We start from the raw sequence: 25,629 nt of genomic DNA, 5'->3' as shown, positions 1-25,629 counted from the left end.
AGAATGTTTAGCTTAACTAATAGATTTTTGTGTAGAACTTTACAAATGTCTTTTGGAAGTCTCAGAACACTACATTATAAGGCTTTCCATAGTTCACTTGGGATGCCAATTCCTCAACAAATTCAAGGAGGGTGATTTTAACTTTTGGCAATGGTGTAAGGCAAGCGATTCGCTCGAGGTCTATAATGGGTGGCCATCCGATATTGCGCATTTTACACTATCACCAAAAGTTAAAATTACCCCCAAGGAGTTTGATCAGATAGGAACTTCCCATTTTCAATCCTTGTTGATTGTCCTGGGCTGAAATAGGACGCTGCGGGGCTGCACAGAGAGGTTAAAGGGAAATCTTAATTTAACAGTCCTGGTGCGGTCATTAGGTTTTCTTCCTGCACTACAGCCAAATCCTGGGAACAATGCCGTTGGCATTAAAATGCTCTTCCAGCTCCTCCACCTCCTGCTCCCTCGACACTATTCCCACAAAACTGCTAACCACCCAGCTTTCTTTCCTGGCCCCCATATTAGCTGATATTATTAATGATTCCCTCTCCTCAGGTACTATGCCCCGCACCTTCAAATCTGTCGTCATCATCCCCCTTCTCAAAAAACCCACCCTTGATCCCTTTATCCTTGTAAACTACCACCCCATCTTCGACCCCACTTTCCTCTCCGAAGTCCTTGAATGTGTTGTCGCCACCCAGATCCGTGCCCATCTTTCTCATAGATCCAGGTTTGAATCCCTCCAATCAGTTTCTGCCCTGCCACAGTACTGAAACAGCTCTTATCAAAGTTACAAATGACTTGCTTTGTGACTGTAACCATGGTAAACTGTCCCTCCTCATCCTTCTCGACCTATTTGCAGTCTTTGACATGGTTGACCACACCATCCTCCTCCATTGTCCAGTTGGATGGGGCTGCCCTTGCCTGGTTCCATTCTTATCTATCCAGTCGTAGCCAAAGAATCACCAGCAATGGCTTTTTTTCCCCCACTCCTGCATCATTACCTCTGAATTTATCCTTGGCCCCTTGCTATTTCTCATCTACATGCTGCCCCTCAGCGACATCATCCAAAAGCACATCATCAGATTTCAATTGTACATTGACAACACCCAGCTCTACCTCACGACCACCTCTCTCGACTCCTCCACTGTCTCACATTTATCACACTGCTTGTCTGACATCCGGTCCTGGATGAGCAGATATTTCCTCCAACCAAATACTTTCAGTCCCTGCCAAAAAAATCAGTTTCCTCGCCACCGACTCCATGGCTGTGATTTTACTTACCTTTGCGGGTCCGGGGTGGGTAATGTCAGTGGTGGGTCACAGCTCCACTGCTGGTTCTATCCCATTCCGTGAATTGACTTTCCATTGATAGGGTTTGGTAAGCCTACCTGGCGTTTTTCCCAGGTCAATTAGAGGAAGCGGGTCTGGTAACGTCACTTGATGACACGTCATCAGGCAGTTTCCTTAAATGGACTATGCCCAAATTTATCTTGACATTTGTGCTGTCAGTGTTCTGCAGCATTGAGGTGCTGCAAACACTGACAATGACTGCACAGATGCACAGGGCTGCACCCAGGTTCTCCCATGACTCACTCCAATGCTTATGGAGGGAATCACAGCTCGCAGGGAGGTCCTCTTCCCTTCCGACGTGCAAAAGAAACCTTCCCAGGAGACCTAAACAGCTTGGTTGCACATTGCAGAGGAGGGCACAAGCAGGAATGTGGTCAGGAGGACCTGGGTGCAGTGGCACAAACCTTTCATTGATCTCAGATGATCATAAAACATTAGTACAGAGCCACACTCAACCTCATCCTGCTGTGCATCTCATCACATCCCCATCACTCTGTCTTCCCTACCCTACTCCTGCACATACTTACACCAACTTACCTTGCACCTCCACCCATCTCTCTCTGTCTACATTATCACATCCCCATCTCACTAGCAAACCCTCAAACTCACCCTTATCTTAGTTGGTATGATTGCACTAACAACACACTTAGGTGCTGTATCCAATGTTCATGTAAAGTTTCTGTTGATGTGCTGTCAAACATTGAAACCTTTATTTTCAACACTTTCCGTTCTTGGACTGATTTGTGTGATGCTTTGGAAGTGGCTTAATGAGTTGCAGTTAATGGTGAGACATAACGGTACCCCCCTACAATGATGGTGTGAAAGGAATGGCTTGGACATTGCAGGGATGCTTAATGGTGTTGGTGTGAGGTGGCGCCAATCTGGCGCATCGGGTGTACAGCATCAAGTGAAGTAAATCTGGCCATGGTGAGGCCATCCCTGGCCTCCCAGGCAGCAATATGCTCAGGTGCTGATGCCCTTTGTCCTGTGCAGCATCAGGTGGTTGAAGAGAAGGTTGGCAGTGTTGTTGGTGCTGCTGGTGTGCACTGTTCTGCTGGTGTTGGGGATGATCGTGGTCAGATTCTGAGGACCAAGGAGAAACAGTATAAACGGCACCCATGCTGATGGAATAGATGGCAGGGGAAGTTGAGATGACAGAAGCAAGCTGTCAATGGTGAGAAAGGTTGTTCCAATGAGGTGAAACTGGATAAATAGTTTGCTCCAAACACTTGCAGCCAGCATCAATCTGTGTTCCAAATGCAGTAAGCAATAGCTTTTGAACTTGGAAAGTGAACAGCTGTGAGGTGGGAGTTTTATAGCACATTTCAAGCTGCCAAGTAATCAGCTGATTCAATGGCCATTCAACTTCCACCTCAGCTTAGCAGATGTGATCCCCAAGCAGTATGGACCCCATGGGCGAGCAGCAAAAGTGAAAAGATACAGTAAAATGTACTCTTAATGATCTCTCAACAAGGCAATAATCAGCTTAATTGGGTCACCCGCCACTGACAGACCCGACGTTGGGAAAGGTCGTCATCATCATAGGCAGTCCCTCGGAGTGGAGGACGACTTGCTTCCACATTAGAAATAAGTTCTCAGGTGATTGAAGAGTCCAATGTGGGACCTACAGTCTCTGTCAGAGGTGGGGCAAACTGTGGTTGAAGGAACAGGTGGGTGGGGTGCCTGGGTTGCCGCACGCTCCTTCCGCTGTCAACGCTTGGCTTCAGCTTGCTCTCGGTGAAGAGACTCGAGGTGCTCAGCACCTTCCCATATGCTTTTCCTCCACTTTGGGCGGTCTTGGGTCAGGGATTCCCAGGTGTCAGTGGGGATGTTACATTTTTTCAAGGAGGCTTTGAGGGTGTCCTTGAAGCATTTCCTCTGCCCACCTGGGGCTCGCTTGCCGTGTCGACGCTTCGAATAGAGCGCTTGTTTTGGGAGTTTCGTGTCAGGCATGCTGGTGATGCGACCCATCCAGAGAAGCTGATCAAGCGTGGTCAGTGCTTCGATGCTGGGGATATTGGCCTGAGCGACGACACGGACGTTGGTGCGCCTATCCTCCAATGGATTTGCAGGATCTTGTGGAGGCAGCGTTGGTGGTACTTCTCCAGTGTTTTGAGGTGCCTGCTGTACATAGTCCATGTCTCTGAGCCATATAGGAGGGAGGGTATCACCACTATTCTGTAGACGGGTTTGAGATCTTGCTCTTCACTCTTTTTCTCAGGTGACCGAAGGCTGCACTGGCACACTGAAGGCGGTGTTGGACCTCGTCGTCGATGGCTGCTCTTGTTGACAGTAGGCTCCCGGGGTATGGAAAATGGTACACATTGTCCAAGGCCTCGTCATGGATTTTGATAACTGGGGGGGGGAAGTGCTGTGTGGCGGGGGCAGGTTGGTAGAGGACATTTGTCTTACAGATGTTAGTGTAAAGCCTATGCTCTTGTACGCCTCGGTGAAGGTGTTGACGATGGCTTGGAGTTCGGCCTCCGAGTGTGCGTAGACGCAGGCATCGTCTGTGTACTGTAGTTCAATGATGGAGGATGGGATGACCTTGGGTCGGGTCTGGAGATGGCAGAGGTTGAACAGATTCCCATTTGTCCTGTAATTTAGCTCCAATCCAGCAGGGAGCTTGCCAAGGGCGAGATGGAACATTGCAGTAAGGAAGATCGAGAAGAGCATTGGGGCGATGACACAGCTTTGCTTGACACTGGTCCAAACATGGAATGAGTCTGTGGTGGATCCGTTGGTCAGGATCACACTTGCATGTCATCGTGGAGCAGGTGGAGAATGGTAACAAACTTTTGAGGGCAGCCGAATCTGAGGAGGCTCCATTAATCCCTCACAGTTGACAGTGTCGAAGGCTTTTGAGGTCAAAGGCGGCCATGTACAGGGGTTGGTGCTGTTCCCTGCATTTCTCTTGTATCTGCCGTGCGATGAGGATCATGTCCATTGTGCCCCTTAGTGGGCGGAATCCGCATTGCGACTCTGGGAGGAGTTCTTCAGCCACAGGAAGATGGCAATTCAGGAGGATTCTTGATAATTTTCCCAGTGGTCGACAGCAGGGAGATTCCTCTGTAATTATCGCAGTCGGACTTGTCACCTTTCTTGAAGATGGTCACGAATACAGCGTCTGAGATCTCCTTTTTCCAGATAAGAGATGAGGTCACGGATCCGCGCCAGTAATGCTTCTCCACCATGTTTTAGTGCTTTGGCGGGGATTCCATCTACGTAATTGTCAACCATTGGATAGGAAGAAATCCTCCTTACTGTTGCTCATTTGTTCTATGAGCACCTTCGTCAGATAATCTGGGAGCCCTGGTCAAAGTTTGCTATGTCAGAAAATAACTTTCCACTAACCACCATCGAAAAGTGCACCTCTGCTTTAAGAGTGTGCAGACTGCCTTTAAGTAATGCTTACCCCACCAAATTTTCCAGCAACTCACCCATTACATTTAAATAAGAGCAGATACTGAAAATGGCTCGGACCTCTCGCTAACTAATTGGGTGGGCAGAACGGATGCCCCGCCTGATCTGCACCAGACATGAAAATCAACTCCATTTCATCAACATTTCAATTGTGTATGGAGTTTCCCAAACTGTTGTCTCCCGCTATATCCAGCAATGCTGTAGAACTCTACACCATCATGTCTGCAGCTGATAGAGACCAGACAGAGCCTTATTCAGTGCTACCAATTGCCAATTCCACCTTCCTATACTATCACAATATCCCTGGATGCCAATAAATTCTTATATTCACTTAGTATCCAAAATCTATCAATCTCTGTCTTGAATATACTTAACGACTGAAAACATTCATGAACTACTTTGGTTTTTACAACAATCCAACAGCTTCATGCTCACTTTTACTGGCAACAGCTTTTTTTTCTTTTCACATTTCCATATATTTTCTCTGGATTATTACTCCAGTAATTTAACCATTATGTTACTTTACCCTTAATTAGGAAATCAACAGAAGAGAAACTTAGTGTTAGATTTCTTAATTTCCAATGAAATACGAACTCCGATTGTAGTTTTAATGTAACTTTATTCTGGCAGCAGCAACAAGCTCTTGGCTTTAAGCCAGGCCTTTGTCCTTCTGAGACCACATGGCCAAAATGGCTGTACTTATATCTGGTGCAATTTACAGAAAAGAACTCGCCTTCTTTGACCTTATTGGCTCAATTGATAGTCTGTTAACCTTTTAATTGGCTCGCTACCCAAGGTCCTAAAATGTCAAGTTGATTGATGACTTAACGCAACATGCTGAGTTGCACGTAGCAACTTTGACTTGGGGTCTGTGAATTTTCACAGCCTATCTGAATGCAGCCTGTTTGAATTCTCTATCACTTTGGTATTATCTTTCTATCAACATAACAAAAACAGATTATCTGGTCATTATCACATTGCTGTTTGTGGGAGTTTGCTGTGCACAAGTTGGCTGCTGTGTTTCCCACATTGGATGGCGACAAACTTTTGGGGGCAGCCGAAACAGAGGAGGACGCTCCATAGTCCCTCGCGGTTAACAGTGTCAAAGGCCTTTGTAAGGTCAAAGAAGGCCATGGACAAGGGTTGGTGCTGTTCCCTGTATTTTTCTTGCAGTTGTCGCGCCATAAAAATCATATCCTTTGTGTCCTGTAGTGGACGGAATCCGCACTGTGACTCCGGGAGGAGCTCCTCTGCACAGGAGGGCAGGAAAAAGAGTGGAAGAGCGATAGTGATAGGGGATTCAATTGTAAGGGGAATAGATAGGCGTTTCTGCGGCCGCAACCGAGACTCCAGGATGGTATGTTGCCTCCCTGGTGCAAGGGTCAAGGATGTCTCGGAGCGGGTGGAGGACATTCTAAAAAGGGAGGGAGAACAGCCAGTTGTCGTGGTGCACGTTGGTACCAATGACATAGGTAAAAAAAGGGATGAGTTCCTACGAAATGAATTTAAGGAGCTAGGAGCTAAATTAAAAAGTAGGACCTCAAAAGTAGTAATCTCGGGATTGCTACCAGTGCCACGTGCTAGTCAGAGTAGGAATCGCAGGATAGCTCAGATGAATACGTGGCTTGAGCAATGGTGCAGCAGGGAGGGATTCAAATTCCTGGGGCATTGGGACCGGTTCTGGGGGAGGTGGGACCAGTACAAACCGGACGGTCTGCACCTGGGCAGGACTGGAACCAATGTCCTAGGGGGAGTGTTTGCTAGTGCTGTTGGGGAGGATTTAAACTAATATGGCAGGGGGATGGGAACCAATGCAGGGAGACAGAGGGAAACAAAAAGGAGACAAAAGCAAAAGACAGAAAGGAGATGAGGAAAGGTGGAGGACAGAGAAACCCAAGGCAAAAAACAAAAAGGGCCACTGTACAGCAAAATTCTAAAAGGATAAAGGGTGTTAATAAAACAAGCCTGAAGGCTTTGTGTCTGAATGCAAGGAGTATCCGCAATAAGGTGGATGAATTAATTGTGCAAATAGATGTTAACAAATATGATGTGATTGGGATTACGGAGACGTGGCTCCAGGATGATCAGGGCTGGGAACTCAACATTCAGGGGTATTCAACATTCAGGAAGGATAGAATAAAAGGAAAAAGAGGTGGGGTAGCATTGCTGGTTAAAGAGGAGATTAATGCAATAGTTAGGAAAGACATTAGCTTGGATGATGTGGAATCTATATGGGTAGAGCTGCAGAACACCAAAGGGCAAAAAACGTTAGTAGGAGTTGTGTACAGACCTCCAAACAGTAATAGGGATGTTGGGGAGGGCATCAAACAGGAAATTAGGGGTGCATGCAATAAAGGTGTAGCAGTTATAATGGGTGACTTTAATATGCACATAGATTGGGCTAGCCAAACTGGAAGCAATACGGTGGAGGAGGATTTCCTGGAGTGCATAAGGGATGGTTTTCTAGACCAATATGTTGAGGAACCAACTAGGGGGGAGGCCATCTTAGACTGGGTGTTGTGTAATGAGAGAGGATTAATTAGCAATCTCATTGTGCGAGGCCCCTTGGGGAAGAGTGACCATAATATGGTGGAATTCTGCATTAGGATGGAGAATGAAACAGTAATTTCAGAGACCATGGTCCAGAACTTAAAGAAGGGTAACTTTGAAGGTATGAGGCGTGAATTGGCTAGGATAGATTGGCGAATGATACTTAGGGGGTTGACTGTGGATGGGCAATGGCAGACATTTAGAGACCGCATGGATGAAGTACAACAATTGTACATTCCTGTCTGGCGTAAAAATAAAAAGGGGAAGGTGGCTCAACCGTGGCTATCTAGGGAAATCAGGGATAGTATTAAAGCCAAGGAAGTGGCATACAAATTGGCCAGAAATAGCAGCGAACCTGGGGACTGGGAGAAATTTAGAACTCAGCAGAGGAGGACAAAGGGTTTGATTAGGACAGGGAAAATGGAGTACGAGAAGAAGCTTGCAGGGAACATTAAGGCGGATTGCAAAAGTTTCTATAGGTATGTAAAGAGAAAAAGGTTGGTGAAGACAAACGTAGGTCCACTGCAGTCAGAATCAGGGGAAGTCATAACGGGGAACAAAGAAATGGCGGACCAATTGAACAAGTACTTTGGTTCGGTATTCACTAAGGAGGATACAAACAACCTTCCGGATATAAAAGGGGTCAGAGGGTCTAGTAAGGAGGGGGAACTGAGGGAAATCTTTATTAGTCGGGAAATTGTTTTGGGGAAATTGATGGGATTGAAGGCCGATAAATCCCCAGGGCCTGATGGATTGCATCCTAGAGTACTTAAGGAGGTGGCCTTGGAAATAGCGGATGCATTGACAGTCATTTTCCAACATTCCATTGACTCTGGAACAGTTCCTATCGAGTGGAGGGTAGCCAATGTAACCCCACTTTTTAAAAAAGGAGGGAGAGAGAAAACAGGGAATTATAGACCGGTCAGCCTGACCTCAGTAGTGGGTAAAATGATGGAATCAATTATTAAGGATGTCATAGCAGTGCATCTGGAAAATGGTGACATGATAGGTCCAAGTCAGCATGGATTTGTGAAAGGGAAATCATGCTTGACAAATCTTCTGGAATTTTTTGAGGATGTTTCCAGTAAAGTGGACAAAGGAGAACCAGTTGATGTGGTATATTTGGACTTTCAGAAGGCTTTCGACAAGGTCCCACACAAGAGATTAATGTGCAAAGTTAAAGCACATGGGATTGGGGGTAGTGTGCTGATGTGGATTGAGAACTGGTTGTCAGACAGGAAGCAAAGAGTAGGAGTAAACGGGTACTTTTCAGAATGGCAGGCAGTGACTAGTGGAGTGCCGCAAGGTTCTGTGCTGGGGCCCCAGCTGTTTACATTGTACATTAATGATTTAGACGAGGGGATTAAATGCAGTATCTCCAAATTTGCAGATGATACTAAGTTGGGTGGCAGTGTGAGCTGCGAGGAGGATGCTATTAGGCTGCAGAGTGACTTGGATAGGTTAGGTGAGTGGGCAAATGCATGGCAGATGAAGTATAATGTGGATAAATGTGAGGTTATCCACTTTGGTGGTAAAAACAGAGAGACAGACTATTATCTGAATGGTGACAGATTAGGAAAAGGGAAGGTGCAACGAGACCTGGGTGTCATGGTACATCAGTCATTGAAGGTTGGCATGCAGGTACAGCAGGCGGTTAAGAAAGCAAATGGCATGTTGGCCTTCATAGCGAGGGGATTTGAATACAGGGGCAGGGAGGTGTTGCTACAGTTGTACAGGGCCTTGGTGAGGCCACACCTGGAGTATTGTGTACAGTTTTGGTCTCCTAACTTGAGGAAGGACATTCTTGCTATTGAGGGAGTGCAGCGAAGGTTCACCAGACTGATTCCCGGGATGGCGGGACTGACCTATCAAGAAAGATTGGATCAACTGGGCTTGTATTCACTGGAGTTCAGAAGAATGAGAGGGGATCTCATAGAAACATTTAAAATTCTGACGGGTTTAGACAGGTTAGATGCAGAAAGAATGTTCCCAATGTTGGGGAAGTCCAGAACCAGGGGTCACAGTCTGAGGATAAGGGGTAAGCCATTTAGGACCGAGATGAGGAGAAACTTCTTCACCCAGAGAGTGGTGAACCTGTGGAATTCTCTACCACAGAAAGTAGTTGAGGCCAATTCACTAAATATATTCAAAAGGGAGTTAGATGAAGTCCTTACTACTCGGGGGATCAAGGGTTATGGCGAGAAAGCAGGAAGGGGGTACTGAAGTTTCATGTTCAGCCATGAACTCATTGAATGGCGGTGCAGGCTAGAAGGGCTGAATGGCCTACTCCTGCACCTATTTTCTATGTTTCTATGTTTCTATGTTTCCTCAGCCACAGGGAGAAGACGGCTGAGGAGGATTCTAGCGATGACTTTCCCAATGGCTGATATCCTCCACCTGCTCCACGACAACATGCAAGCCATGATCCTGACCAACAGATCCACCACAGACCCAATCAACGTCCAGACCGGGGTCAAGCAGGGCTGCGTCATCGCCCCAACCCTCTTCTCGATCTTCCTCGCTGCAATGCTCCACCTCACACTCAACAAGCTCCCCGCTGGAGTGGGACTGAACTATAGAACCAGTGGGAACCTGTTCAACCTTCGTCACCTCCAGGCCAGATCCAAGAATGTCCTATCCTCTGTCGTCGAACTACAGTACGCGGACGATGCTTGCGTCTGCACACATTCAGAGGCTGAACTCCAAGTCATAGTCAACATCTTCACCGAGGCGTACAAAAGCATGGGCCTTACACTAAACATCCGTAAGTCAAAGGTCCTCCACCAACCTGACCCCATCATACAGCACTGCCCCCCCAGTCATCAAGATCGATGGCGCGGTCTTGGACAATGTGGACCACTTTCCATACTTCGGGAGCCTATTATCAGCAAGGGCAGACATCGATGACAAGGTTCAACACCGCCTCCAATGCGCCAGCGCAGCCTTCGGCCGCCTGAGGAAGAGAGTGTTCGAAGATCAGGCCCTCAAATCTGGCACCAAGTTTATGGTCTACAGGGCTGTAGTGATACCTGTGGTATATGTAGCACACAAATCACTGACTCCACACGGTCTGGTGTAAGTCTAACTGCTGTGACCTTCGTCCTTTATTGTTCAGCTCCAGAGTGCCTCCCAGGTGTGGTGGTCAGCCTTATATAGCCCTTGTTACAGGTGCTACCAGGGTTTCCCACCGCAGCGCCCTCTGTGGTGTGGCATAGTACTTACATTACATTTAAGGTACTGGGACGATACACACATCATTACATAACATCACACTTGTCCAACGGAAGGCAGGTGGGCATAGACAGTGCCTTAGTATGGTACATATTATCTGGTACATTAACTGGTTATTGACTGGTAGCGGAACCTTGATTTCCTTGTTAGCCGTTATCATTAATTGTACTTCATCCATTATTTTACACAAATACAGTGGCCATTCAGCATTAAAAAAAAGTAATTCTTATTATAAATTCACTATCTCACATTAACATAGCTCATTTTAGACTCGCTCTGCCAAACAGAAGTCCTTTGTGGGGACCACCTCTTTGTAAGGCCCTTTTAAGACTCCCGGGTGCATTTCCTTTTTAAGGCGCCATCTTTGATGCAGGAGGATTCCACGAGGCTTCTCCTTGGGCACCGCCATCTTTGATGCTCTGCAGCTCCGACATGATGCCGCCGCCATCTTCTTCTCCGCCGCTCCGGATGCCCTCCGCCGTCGCAGCCTCTGTTCCCCTCCGCTGCCACCTGACTTGCCGCCTCTCCTGCGGCCGTCATGGCCTCTCCAGCGGCCACACTTGCCGCGTCCCCCGCGGCCTCCGTAGTGGCCTCCCCTGCGGCTGCCATGGCTGCCGACCGACACTACCAGCTCCTCGGCGGGGCCCGCCCAACGGCCTCTTCCTCTGCGGGGCTCTTCCGAACCGCCGGCCCCTGGATCCCTCAGCACCCCGCCCGCAGCGCCCCGCCGGCTCAACCCCCACCCACTAGGCCCCTCTGTGCAGGGCTGCTTGCCTGTGGGGGCTGGGGCTGCAGGGTCTCTGTGTGAGATCAGAGCCTGGGACTTGCCTGTGGGGATTAAGGCTGCAGGGTCTCGGTGTGAGGCCCGGGCCTGGGACTTGCCTGTGGGGGGATTGAGGCTGCAGCTCCAGCTCGGTCGGCGCTGCTCTCTGGGGACACGGGGCACGGCAGCACCCCGGGGAGCAGCAGCCTGTGGAATGATGAAGTCTTCCCAGCTCCCACGGACTGTCCCCATCCACCTCCGGCCGAGGAGTGTCGGCCCATCGCCTGCAACGACCCACAGAGGTAAAGCGTGCGTCTCGTCCCCTTGGGATACCTGCACCATCGCTCTGCCGAGAACAGGTATCAGTTCCCTGGTGTAAGTACGCAGCTTCGCCGTGACCGGGACCAGCTTGGGTCGTGCAGCTGGGTTAATCCACAGTATATCAAAAGTTCTCCGACTCATCAACGACGGACCCGAGCCCGTGTCCACTTCCATACTCACTGGGACTCCGTTGATTTTTACTTCACTTATCACTGGGGGCGAATCGTCGGTGCACGTATACAGTCCAAGCACCTCATCTTCTTCTACCTGCTCCTCACTGAACAGTGGATCATCCCCCATCTCCTCAGCCACATGGTGAGTCCGATTTCTTTTACACATACGCTGAAGGTGGCCTTTAACGTGGCAGGTATTGCACGTATACTCCGCAAACCTGCACTGGTGAGCCCCATGGCTTCCTCCACAGCGCCAGCATGATGCTGCTTGATTGGCCCCCCTCAGCGGACTCTGAGTTCCAGGACCCCGAGGTCCGTGCTCTCTGCCCCGGGCAGAGCCACGTTCTGCAGTTTTGTCTGTGGTGGGCGCCATCCTGTGGACAGTGCCTGCCGGGTTCGAGACTGTGTGGATCATCTGCTTGGTGCTGCAAGTCGAAGTCATATATGCCCGGCTGATGGTGATGGCCTTTGTCAGAGTGACTGTGGGTTCCGTGGCCAGCAGCTTGTGAAGGAGGCCCTCGTGGCCAATCCCCATAACAAAAATGTCCCGCAAAGCCTCGTCAAGGTGTGCCCCAAAATCACACGGCGCCGCGAGTCTCCTGAGGTCCGCAGCATTTTTGGTGACATCCTGGACCTCAGATCTGCAGTGATGGTAAAATTTGTATCTGGCCTTGAGGATGCTCTCCTTCGGTTTCAACTGGTCACGAATGAGTTCAGTCAGCTCCTCGTATGACTTGTCCCTGGCGCTCCCAGGTGCCAGCAAATTCCTGACGAGACAGTAAACCTCATCTCCACAACTGGAGAGCAATATCGCCTTACGCTACTCTCTTATTGTGTATGTGTCCTCCGTCAGGTCATTTGCTGTGAAGTAGTACTCGAGCCTTTCCGTAAAGGCCTCCCAATCATTGCCCACGGTAAAATCCTTTAGCGAGCCCAGAGTAGCCATGGTTGCGTGGAGTTCGTCCACTTCCTCGTTGCCAATGTGGTGTATGTAGCACACAAATCACTGACTCCACACGGTCTGGTGTAAGTCTAACTGCTGTGACCTTCGTCCTTTATTGTTCAGCTCCAGAGTGCCTCCAGGTGTGGTGGTCAGCCTTATATAGTCCTTGTTACAGGTACTACCAGGCTTTCCCACCGCAGCGCCCTCTGTGGTGTGGCATAGTACATACATTACATTCAAGGTACTGGGACGATACACACATCATTACATAACAATACCCGCCCTCCTGTATGGCTCAGAGACGTGGACCATATACAGTAGACACCTCAAATCTGGAGAAATACCATCAACAATGTCTCTGCAAGATTCTGCAAATCCCCTGGGAGGACAGACGCACCAACGTCAGTATTTTCGATCAGGCCAACATCCCCAGCATCGAAGCACTGACCACACTCGACCAGCTCCGTTGGGTGGGCCACATTGTCTGCTTGCCCGACATAAGACTCCCAAAGCAAGCGCTCTACAGAACTCCTACACGACAAGCGAGCCACAGGTGGGTGGAGGAAACATTTCAAGGACACCCTCAAAGTCACCTTGATAAAGTCCAACATCCCCACCGACACCTGGGAGTCCCTGGCCAAAGACCACCCTAAGTGGAAGAAGAGCATCCGGGAGGGCGCTGAGCACCTTAAGTCTCATCGCCGAGAGCATGCAGAAAACAAGCGCAGACAGCGGAAGGAGCGTGCGGCAAACCAGTCCCACCCTCCCTTACCCTCAACAACTATCTGTCCCACCTGCGACAGAGACTGTAATTTCCATATTGGACTGTTCAGTCACCTGAGAACTCACTTTTAGAGTGGAAGCAAGTCTTCCTCGACTGCCTATGATGATGATGATGATGATCATTCCCACATTACAACAATGATTACACTCCAAAAGTACTGTATTGACTTTAAAACGTCCAGTGGTCGTGAAAGGCGCTATATAAATGCACGTTTTTCTTTCAGAATACACTTTTTGAAGCAAAAGTGGTTCCAGCCTGAAAGCTTGGCAAAAAGGTAGCAATGAATGCTTTAAAATGATCACAGAAGTCGATAGTGAAGATTCGGTAATGTTGAGTAGAACCAGATTTTTTTTAAAGCTGTGCTATTTCTAGGAAAGGCTCGAAAACGCCAGAAAACGAAAATCCAGCCCATAAACTGAAGTTGTCATATTATTGTAAACAATTCAGACATTTTGAGCTGAACAACTGATTTTCACCAACTTCGGATGAATGAACGACCCCAGCCAGGTAGGGACGCTGAAAGTGGTGCCGCCCTGGGTGCTGCACCCCGAAAGCTTGTGTGGCCCGGCGCGGCGCGGCCAACGCATGTCACGCTCTTTGCTCAGTCAGGGCTGGTCTGGTGGGACTCTTGGAGCGACGCCGAGCTGGGGAGAAGAAACAATGGCATCTGAGCAGAACTACAGCACCTCCTCAAGAGACAACTACCGACCTTTATCCCTGAAAGCCACCAGGAAGAACGAGGACAGACCGTGGAAACTCCGATTAATATATCTGCAATGCTGTAAGTCATTTCTTTGCGCTATGTCACTGTAGATATTGCTGATACAACAGCGGCACGCTAAGTACTGTATACACGTCGCTTTATTAAAACGCTGCTATTTACCCAGCCTCGACAGTTAATATAAATAAAAATAGAAGAAATGTCGTCTATTATTAGCGACGTATTGGGATTTTTTATGCACTACGTGACATTCACGGGTTTACTTAAGTATTCTGGGAGTTGTAGTTTTATTTCTCTGCCTTAAAGTATACTCATCGGTGAGATTGCAATACTGTACCTAGGATTAAACGGACTGGCTTTTCCGTTTACAGTTTACAACACGAACGATTGTTTCGAAATATTTACAGTTATATAACATGAATTTTATTTTGCTTTTTGTGTGACTTCAGGATAAGATTGAATGCGCTCATTAAAAAGCTTTCTTTTTAATTTGGCACAATGTAAGAGATATTATGGGATGTTTGCCCTAGTAAAGATTCATAATTGTAAAACTCAAACCCCTTTTTCATATACTAAAAGAATGTTGCACCACAATGTGCATTGGTCAACATAACTTCCTCATTGTCAACCTTTCTGACCACGTGAGATAGGTTCCCTATACTCATGAAGAAATATTTTGTCTCTTGTACACACATCAATTTTTTTGGAAGATGTGGCATCATCCTCTATAGCGGTTTGGATGCAATAATTAGGCTTTGGGCAAAATAGTTCCAAACAAAACATAAGCTGTGAGATATAAACACCAGGCATGTGATATGCATCCAGTTATATATTCGTTCCAGTGCTTGTAGAACAACATCCTCATTGTACTGGTGCTTCAAAGCTTTTCTCGCTCTCATCCAGACATTTCTCTCGGTGACACGTCCACATAAACCATGTTCTTTCTTCATTAGGTCATGATGAGGAATAACTGATAGTCATTCCAAGAGTTCTCTGGATGCATAACTCGTTGGTAGAAGGAGACATCTTATGTACTGAACTTGAGAAAAATTTAATTTTTAGTCCATCTTTGGAAAGTTGATATGTCACATATTTAACTTCTCATTTATTGAACTGTGTTTTATATTTGTTCAGTTTCATACCTTTGAATAGCTTTGTTTCAACCTGACTTCTAGTTCTGAATTGCGATTCTGTTCAATTGCACATGACGGTAACTATTCCCAGATTTACAAGTGTTGCAACTATTCCAATGCTCTCCTGGCCAGCATCACATCTTCCACCTTCTGTAAACCTCAGTTCATCCAAAACTCTGCTGCCATAACCTAACTGGCACCAAGTCCCGTTCACCTGTCACCTCTGTGCTGGCCAACCTACATTTGCTCACAGGCCAGCAATGCCTCAAATTCAAAATTCTCCTCCTTGTGTTTATATCGCTCCTAGCCTCACCTCTCCATATCTCTGTAACCTCCTCTGGCCTTACAGCCCTCGGAGAGCTCTGCATTCCTCCAATTTGAGGGGCCGAATGGCTGACTGCTGCTCCTATCTCTTATGATATTAGAATCCTGGCCGGCCATAGTTACACCCGCACAGCAGGTTAAATCCGAGACCTCCAGCCTCTTAACAATATTAAAAGTGCCAACCAGACTCCTGTGATCAGGTTGGCTGCCCGCCTCTTCCACCCCCCCCACCTGTTAAAACCAGAAGTGGGTAGGTTGGGGTCAGGATTCGTGTTCTTAACACTTTAACCTCCCACCCGACCCCAACCCCAACTCACCCGTTTTGTGGGGTTAAAATTTGCCAGAGATCCTGTGTGGATTTTGATCCAAGCAAAGCATCATCGACATGATCACGGTCACAAGACAATTTCAGGAAAAATGTTTTAAAAATGGAGACCCATAAGTCTGAGTCAATCTGACAAATGCCTTTTGATACTGCAAGGAGATAAGGAGAATTGTGGATGCTGCTGGTCAAGTTTGACTCTCAACAATTGATCAACATGATTAAGTAGGTCCATGATAGAATGCTTGGTAGAATGATTGCTAATGAAGTGGTGTAAGATGCTTTTCCATCATGAAGGGATAAGTTCCATGATCTATTTTGCCTGTTATCCATGCCATGCTGAAGGTATTTATTTCAGAATTGTATTCTCAGTTCAGGCAAGCTGAAAATCTGTTTAATCTGTGCAGGCCACAGTCAATAACCAGAATTTAGATGGTATTGTAACAGATCTGTGATCTGTCTAGTTTAAAACCATAAAAAACTCCAGGGTTGAACTGCCAAAATATTTTCCTGATCGTCTGTCGACAATCCATGGAAACCTAGCAGAAAAGGAGTGAAAGCCATTTATGCGGTTTTCCAGCAGTTGTCACAGATCATCAGCTGACGTTATGATTTTAATACTGCTTGCTGGGAAAAATGTTTGGGTACCTGAAATACATAATGAGGGGCTGAAAATTTATGATCCTGCAGTGCTGCTGTAACTGCGGTGGAGCAGGAGTCACGTGTATGAGCCCCTTGGAGCTCTCAACGTCAGCCAATCTGTATGAAGTCCACAGGTATCTGCGGCAGTATTGGTGTATATTGGGTGGCAGCTAGGTGGTGTTGGGGAGTTTGGGAAATGCGACCCTGAGTAGCTGTTTGTCTGCAAAGCTGGCTTGTCCAGTGGAAGGAAGAAATATATGTGGTACTAGTCCATTTTCTGGACGGCTGCTGAAGTTGAGATTGCTCATTCCCTTCTCAATGCTGCAGGACACAAGCTTGACCTCAAACACTGTATCTGGCCAAATTTCCGCAGTTACAATGTGTTATACAAAAGCAAAATCCAGTGGATGCTGGAATCTGAATTAAAGTCAGAGAATGCTGTATTATATATCTGTATCTTACCAACGTACAGACCTTTGGTAAAGGAGACAAGACCAACCAGAATTCCAGCGGATGATGCCATCCAACTGGACCCATCTCCTTTTCATATGCCAGGTTACAAGGGGCCAGTGCAACTATTGCTGCTCCCCCACATCCCAGTTGGAACTTACTGAGACTATTTACTTGGGGAGGAGATTGGTCATTATTGGGTCATGTCCCATTTCCAGCCCTTGCCTGCTCCTCTGACATTTCTGGTCCTTCCACCACAGCAACTGAATTTAAATTCAATTAATGAAATGAAAAAATCGGGAGTAAAAAGCTAGCATCAGTAATGGTGACCATGGGGTCAAGTTTCGGCCTGAGTTGCTCCTATTTTTTTTGGAGCAACTAGTTTAGAATGGAGTATCTTAGAAATTGCAATTCTCGGCATTTAGTTTGCTCCAGTTCTAGTGAGTTAGAACAGTTTCATTTTAGAACAGATTTTTTTTCAAAAGGGGGCGTGTCCAGCCACTTCCGCCTGTTTTGCAAGTTTAGGCAGCGAAAACTTACTCCAAACTAACTTAGAATGGAGTAAGTGTAGATTTTTGTATGCTCAGAAAAACCTTGCCTACACTTAGAAAATCAGGCGTAAGGAAGAGGGGTGGGGGAGAGGAAGGGAAGTTTACAAAAATGAAACACTTCACTTCTACAAATAAAGAGCCATCATCAATAATAAATGATCAATAAATCAATTAATAAATCAATCAAAAAAAATGTTTTTAAAAATTAAAAAAATTAAAAAATCAATAAATAAAAAATGAAGTTTCTACTCACTGACTGCAGCACCGGGAGCCCTCCAACAGCGTGCTGGGATGGGCCCCCCCCCCCCCCCCCCAGTGTGTCTCTCTCTCTTCCTGTCAGTGTCTCTCTCTCTCTCTCTGTCTGTCAGTGTCTCTCTCTCTCTCTCTGTCTGTCAGTGTCTGTGTTTCTGACGGGGCGGGGGGGGGGGGGGGGGAAGAGAAGGGGGAGGGAGGGTGGGGAGAGGAGAGGAGAGGAGAGGAGAGGAGAGGGGGGAAGCTGAAAGGGCCAAGCCGACGAGAAGAAGCTGGGCCGAAGACTTCGGGTGGGACCCTCCCCCAGCAAGATGCCGGGTGGGCGGGCCCCGCCGAAGACGTGAAGAGGGAGCGGACTGGACCTGAAGAGGGAGGGGGGGTGCCGGAGCGGAGTGGGAGCTGGGGGGGCGGGGCGACAGGCAGCGGAGCGGGAGCTGGGGGGCGGGGCGGCAGGCAGTGGAGCGGGAGCTGGGCGGGTGGGGGGAGAGCGGGAGCTTGGGGGTGGGGGGTGTGGGCGGGAGAGAGCCAGAGGGAATGGGAGCCGAACGGGGGTGGGGAGCCGGAGCCACAGCCAGATCAGGAGCTCGAGGAGGGAGGTGCAGTCCGATCTTCGCCCTGGCAGTCCATTCGGCCAGGGCTAGGGGCGGCATGCTTCGGGCCCCTCCCACACAGTTTCGGGCACCTGGAGCTACTGCAGATGTGCGCACACTGTAGTGTGCATGTGCAGAGGTCCTGGCACTGTTTTCAGCGAGGCCTGGATCGACCTGAGGGAGTAGAGAATACCGAGGTAAGTTTTGATCGCGGAAATCAGGCAAGGCTCGAACGGTGCGGCCCAAAACTTGACCCCCATGAAAACTACTGGATTGTCGTAACAACCCATCTGATTCACTAATGTCCTTTATGGAAGGAAATCTGCTGTCCTTACCCGGTCTGGCCTATATGTGACTCCAGACACACAGCAATGTGGTTGACTCTTAACTGCCCTCTAAAAACGGCCTCGCTGGCCACTCAGTTGTATTCAAGAAGGCAGCTCACCACCACCTCCTCGAGAGCAATTAGGGATGGGCAGGAAATGCTGGCCTTGCCGGCGACGTCCACAACCTGTGAATGAATTTTTAAAAAACGTCAAAAGGTCGAGGAGTCAAATCTGTTTAGTTCAACTGCTTAATATGTGTTAGATGCCAAAGCCAGATAGCTGACAATAGCATCCAATAATAATTATTGGGCAGTGAAAATGTATCCAAGTTAATCATGTGGCTTTGTTTCATGGAGTGATACAGCAGAGAAGGACGCTATTCAGCCCATTGTGCCTTGGTTGGCTCTTTGAAAGAGCTCTCCAACGAATAACTGCGCTTTACCCATAGCCATGTAAATTTTTTCCCTTCAAGTATTTATCCAATTGATTTTTGAAAGTTACAATTCATAGAATTATAGAAATCTACAGTACAGAAGGCGGCCATTCAGCCCATTGTGTCCTTACCGGCCGACAAAGCTATCCAGCCTAATTCCACTTTCCAGCTCTTGGTCTGTAGCCTTGTACATTACAGCACTTCAAGTGCATATCCACATACTTTTTTAATTTGGTGAGGGTTTCTGCCTCTACCACCCTTTCAGGCAGTGCGTTCCAGACCACCACGACCATCTGGGTGAAAAGCTTTTCCCTCAAATCCCTTCTAAACCTCCTACACATTACTTTAAATCTTTGACCCTTCTGATAAGGGAAATAGGTCCTTCCTAACCACTCTATCTAAACCCCTCATAATTTTATACACCTCAATCAGGTCTCCCCTCAGCTTCCTCTGCTCCAAAGAAAACAGCCCCAGCCTATCCAATCTTTCCTCTTAGCTAAAACTCTCCTCTGTACTCTCTCTAGTGCAATCACATCTTTCCTGTAATGTGGTGACCAGAACTACACGCAGTACTCTAGCTGTGGCCTAACTAGTGTTTTATACAGTTCAAGCATGACTTCCCTGCTCTTAATATTCTATACCTCAGCTAATAAAGGCAAGTATCCCATATGCGTTCTTATTCACCTTACCTACATGTCCTGCTACCTTCAGGGATCTGTGGACATGCACTCCAAGGTCCCTCTGTTTCTCTACATTTCTCAGTGTCCTGCCATTTATTGTGTATTCCTTCGCCTTGTTAGCCCTCCCCAAATACATTACCTCACACTTCTCCAGATTGAATTATATTTACCAATGTTCTGCCCACCTGACCAGTCCATTGATATCTTCCTGCAGTCCGCGGCTTTCTTCTTCATTATCAACCACAAGGCCAATTTTTGTATCATCTGCAAACTTCTTAATCATACCCACTACATTCAAGTGTAAATCATTGATAGATACTACTAAAAGTAGCAGACTTAGTACTGAGCCCTGCAGAATCCCACAGGAAACAGCCTTCCAGTCACAAAAACACCCATCAACCATTACCTTTTGCTTCCGGCCTCTGAGCCAATTTTGGATCCAACTTGCCACTTTGCCTTGGATCCCTTGGGTTTTTATTTTCATGACCAGTCTGCCATGTGGGACCTTATCAGAGATCTTGCTAAATTCCATGTACACTACATTAAACTCACTGCCCTCATCGACCCTCCTTGTTACCTTCTCAAAAAATTCAATTAGATTAATCAGCCACGACTTTCCCTTAACAAATCCATGCTGACTGTCCTTGATCGATCTGTGACTTTCTAAATGAAGATTTATCCTGTTCCTCAGAATTTTTTCCAGTAATTTTTTCACCACCAAGGTTAGGCTGACTAGCCTGTAATTATTCAATCTATCCCATTCTCCCTTTTTAAACAACGGTATAATGTTAGCAGTCCTCTGGAACCATACCTCTAGCCAGAGTAGATTGGAAAATGATGGTCAGAGCCTCTGCTATTTCCTCTCTTGCTTCTCTTGCCTGGGATACATTTCATCCAGGCCTGGGGATTTATCCACTTTCAAAGATGGAAAGTGGATAAACCCCTTAATATGTCCTCTTTCACTGTTTATTTAATCTACTATTTCACACTCCTACTACCTGATTGCAATATCTGTATCGCACCTCGCTTTTGTGAAAACAGATGCAAAGGACTCATTACCAACCATACTCACATCTTCTGCCTCCAAACACAAATTACCTTTATGGTCTCCTATAGGCCCTACACTTTCTTTAGTTATCCTCTTGATCTTAATGTATTTATAAAACATCTTTGGGTTTTCCTTGATTTTACATGCCAAAATTTTTTCATGTGCTCTCTTTGCTTTCCTATTTTCCTTTTTGATCTCACCCCTGCACTTTCTATACTCCTCTCGGATTTCTGCAGTATTGAGCACTCGGTATCTGTCATAAATTTCCCTTTTTTTTCTTTATCCTACCCTGTATGCCCCTTGACATCCAAGGGGCTCTAGATTTGTTAGTCCCACACTTTTTCTTTAAGGGAACATACTTACTCTGAACCCTCAGGATCTCCTCTTTGATTGCCTCCCATTGCTCTGACACGGATTTACCTTCAAGTTGCTGTTTCCAGTTCACTTTGGCTAAATCACAGCTCAATTTAGTAAAATTGGCTTTTCCCCAATTGAGAACTTTATCCATGGTCTATCTTTGTCCTTTGCCATATCTACCCTAAATCTAACTGAATTAAGATCACTAGCACAAAATGCTCTCCCACTGATACCCCTTCCACCTGTCCAGCTTCATTCCTTAAAACTAAGTCCAGAACCGCCCCCTCCCTTGTTGGGCTTGCTATGTACTGGCTAAAAATGAATGCATTTTAGTAATTCTGCTCCCTCTATACCTTTCACACTAAATCTATCCCAGTTAATAATAGGGTAGTTGGAACCTCCTACTATTATTGCCCTATAATTTTTGCACTTCTTAGAAATTTGCCTCCATATTTGCTCTTCTATCTCCCTCTGACTGTTTGGGGGTTTATAGTAGACTCCCAGCAGTGTGATCATCCCTTTTTTTTATTCTATTGAATCTGCTTCCACCACCCTTTCAGGCAGTGCATTCCAGATCATCAAAAATGTTTCCAGGAACAGTCATGCCACCTCTGATTCCTTTGCCAAACCCCTTAAATCTGTGTCCTCTGGTTATTGACCCTTCAGCCATTGGAAACAGTTTCTCTTGATTTACATTATCAAAATCATTCATGATTTTGAGCACCTTTATCAAATTTCCCCTTATCCTTCTCTGCTGTAAGGAGAACAATCCCAGTTTCTCTAATCTCTGCACATAACTGAAGTCCCACATCTCTGGTACCATTCTAGTAAATTCTGCACCCTTTTCAAAGCCTTAACATTCTTCTTGAAGTGTGGTGCCCAGAATTGGCCACAATACTTCAGTTGGGCCTGAATCTGTGTAATAAAGGTTTAGTATAACTTCCTTACTTTGTACTCTATGCCTCTATTTATAAAATCACGGATACCGTATGTCTTAACAGTCTTCTCAACTTGTCCTGCCGCCTTCAAAGATTTGTGTACATACACCCCCAGGTCTCTCTGTTCCTGTAACCCCTTTAAAAGTATACCAGCTAGTTTATATTGCCTCTCCTCAGTCTTCTTACCAAAATGTATCACTTCACATTTCTCTGTGTTTAAATTTCATCAATCATGTGTCTGCTTATTTCGCCAGTCTGTCTGGGTCCTCCTGAAGTCTGTTACTATCTTGCACACTTTTTACTACATTACCGAGTTTCATATCATCTGCAAACTTTGACATTATGCCGTGTATACCTGTGATATATTCACAAAGTACAGCACACACAGCTTTCTAACATGGCAGGCAGCTCTCTCGGAAGTCTCTGGAAAATCTGCCTGGTTCTGTTTATTATTAACCCTGCACTTGCAGCACACAGTACTTCCACATCCACAGTGTGGAGGTACAACATTACAAGCTTACAGACATTACACTTCTCCCTCCTTAATGAAGAAGCCATCATAACAAACATCATACATAAATTTCATGTTTATACATAACATAGGATATAAACTTATTTTTGTTTCCATGTTTACAAATTTAACTTTACCACTTGTTTTCTGTTTCGAAGAGGATACCTTCGCTCTCGAACAGAACCTTCCAAACATGGTCTCGAACCTAAACTCATTCGAGACTCATCCTGAGGAACGTTTTCCTCCACGGAATTTCCTTGATTTTTCATTTGAAGTCACTCTAACTTCTGGCTCTTTGTTTTCCTGACTCAGACACAGACTTTCATTCTGATTCTCTCCTGGATTTGTTTCCAGTACATTGGATTTAGGATTTGCTACTGGTGTATCAAAACTATCTGATGAGTTAGAAAGAATTGAATCATTCCCACCTTCAACTCCTTCCATGTCTGTAGGTAAAATATGATCAATATGAACAAAACTAACCTGTCCATTATCAAACATCTTTACCAAATATGTGCGAGGTCCACATATCTTCACCACTCTTTCTGGTAACCACTTTACCCATTTATGGTGATGGTTCTTCACTCTCACCTTCTGGTTTAATTTCACACTTCTCTCTTCTACTCTGCCTTTATCATGATTCTCTTTCTGTCTTAATTGTGTCTCTTCTACGGACTGTGCCAAATTTGGCTTTAATAACGAGAATCTGGCTCATGGCTGTCATTTGAGAAACAACTCTGCTGGTGTTCTACCAGTTGTATGAGGAGTATTTCGATATGTAATCAAAAAATTAGCCAATTTGTGATCCAATGACAACTGTCATTTCCTTGGATTAGGATCTAACATTTGTTTTATGAGGGCACGTTTTACAATTTGTACAGTGCGCTCTGCTGCACCATTTGAAGCAGGATGGTATGGTGGAACCTTGGTATATTTCACACCATTTTTGCTTGTGAATTGTGCAAATTCTTCTGAACAAAATTGTGGTCCATTATCCAAAACAATTTCTTCAGGGAGGCCAAATGAAGAAAATAATTTTTGCAAAATGTCCAATGTTTTACTTGTTGTTATTTTCCATATTGGAAACACCTCAACCCATTTCGAATGGCTATCAATCACAATGAACAATTGTTGTCCTTCTAACTCAGCAAAATCAATATGTAGCCTTTGCCACACCTTGGGAGGCGATTTCCATGGCTGTAATGGTACTGGTGGTGGTTGCTTGCTTACCGATTGACATGTCGTACACTGACTCACGATGTACTCTATATCTTTATCAAGACCTGGCCACCATAAATAACTGTGTGCAAAAATCTTGGTTAAGCACATTCCCAGATGCTGGTCATGGAGGTCTCCTAATAATTTGGACCTGAATTTATTTGGTATGAACAATCTTGCACCCCACATCTTTATCGACTGATAATTCATTCCTACGAATGAAGAGTGGATGTGTATCTTTGTCTGTTACCTGGTTTGGCCATCCATTTGCAATATACTCATACACCTTTGACATCACTGGGTCACGTTTGGTTGCTCTACCAATCTCTTCAGCTGTGACTGGCAGTTCATCAATGTATGAAAAATAAAACACTTCTTCCCTAACGGGTGTAACTTGTTATGGGGAAGGCAATCTAGACATTGCATCAGCATTACTGTGATCAGCTGATCGTCTATATTCAATATCATATGTATATGCTGACAAAATCAAAGCCCATCTCTGCATTCGGGCTGCAGCTAATGTTGGAACTGGGGACTTTGGATGGAGGATTGCTGTTAGGGGCTTATGATCCGTAACGATGGCAAACTTACGACCATACAAGTATTTGTGAAATTTCTTGACCCCAAAAATTAATGCCAAAGCTTCCCTTTCAATTTGTGCATAATTACTCTCACTGACACTGAGAGTGCGTGAAGCAAAAGCAATTGGTCTCTCCTCCCCACTACTTAATACATGAGAGATTACTGCCCCAACTCCATATGGAGAGGCATCACATGCTAGCTTAATCTCCTTAGATATGTCATAATGAACTAACATGGTGCTCTCTACCAATTTGCTTTTACACTCCTTGAATGCTGTATCGCATTCTTTTGACCACTTCCAATGGACCTGTTTTTTCAAAAGTTAATTCAGTGGATGTAATACTGTAGCCAAGTTTGGTAGGAACTTCCAATAATAGTTCAAAAGACCCAAGAATGAACGAAGTTCAGTGACATTCCTGGGAGTGGGTGCATTTCTGATCGCATCCAATTTTTCCATGGTTGGATGTCAACCACCTTTGTCTACCATGTACCCTAAGTACTCCACTGAGTTTTTAAATAACTCACGCTTACGAGCAGACACTCGTACTCTGTGCTTCTTTAGCCGTTTGAGGACTTCATTCAATATGTTATTATGAATTTGCCTATTTGGTGCTGAAATTAGTATGTCATCCAAATAACATACTACCCCTTCAATACCTTGCAAAATCTGGTTCATCACCCTTTGGAATATGGCAGGGGCGGAAGACACTCCAAACGGTAGCCTATTAAATTGATATAGGCCTAGATGAGTATTTATAATCAAACATGACTTGGACTCCTCATCTAGTTCAAGCTGTAAGTAGGCATTCGTAAGATGCAGTTTTGAGAAGATCTGACCACCTGTCAGTGTTGTGAACAAATCTTCTATATTCGGCAATGTATTGGGGACATTACCTTCTAGAACCTGGTTTACGGTTACTTTATAATCACCACACAATCTTACCTTACCATCGGACTTAGGTACAACAACAATGGGTGTAGCCCAATTACATCAATCTACCTTACAAATAATG

The 25,629-nt window shown here is 45.9% G+C and overlaps 1 protein-coding gene and 1 long non-coding RNA gene across 2 annotated transcripts in view; one reads left to right on the top strand and one right to left on the bottom strand.

Annotated features, from left to right (window-relative positions):
• The window catches only part of LOC139265340 (uncharacterized), a 64,789-nt gene extending 50,458 nt beyond the window's left edge, over window positions 1–14,331 (bottom strand). The window contains exon 1 of the long non-coding RNA XR_011593536.1: window positions 14,248–14,331. This is a non-coding gene — a long non-coding RNA (uncharacterized lncRNA). The remainder of the gene's footprint in view (window positions 1–14,247) is intronic.
• LOC139265339 (uncharacterized) overlaps window positions 14,165–25,629 on the top strand; it is a 514,006-nt gene continuing 502,541 nt past the window's right edge. The window contains exon 1 of the mRNA XM_070882307.1: window positions 14,165–14,319. Coding sequence (XP_070738408.1) covers window positions 14,199–14,319 — 121 coding nt within the window. The 5' untranslated portion in view covers window positions 14,165–14,198. The remainder of the gene's footprint in view (window positions 14,320–25,629) is intronic.

Source organism: Pristiophorus japonicus, chromosome 6 (assembly GCF_044704955.1).
Source record: "Pristiophorus japonicus isolate sPriJap1 chromosome 6, sPriJap1.hap1, whole genome shotgun sequence".
Lineage (NCBI taxonomy): Eukaryota > Metazoa > Chordata > Chondrichthyes > Pristiophoridae > Pristiophorus > Pristiophorus japonicus.
Note: the sequence above shows the minus strand (reverse complement) of the source record. Positions and strands in the feature narration are given on the sequence as shown.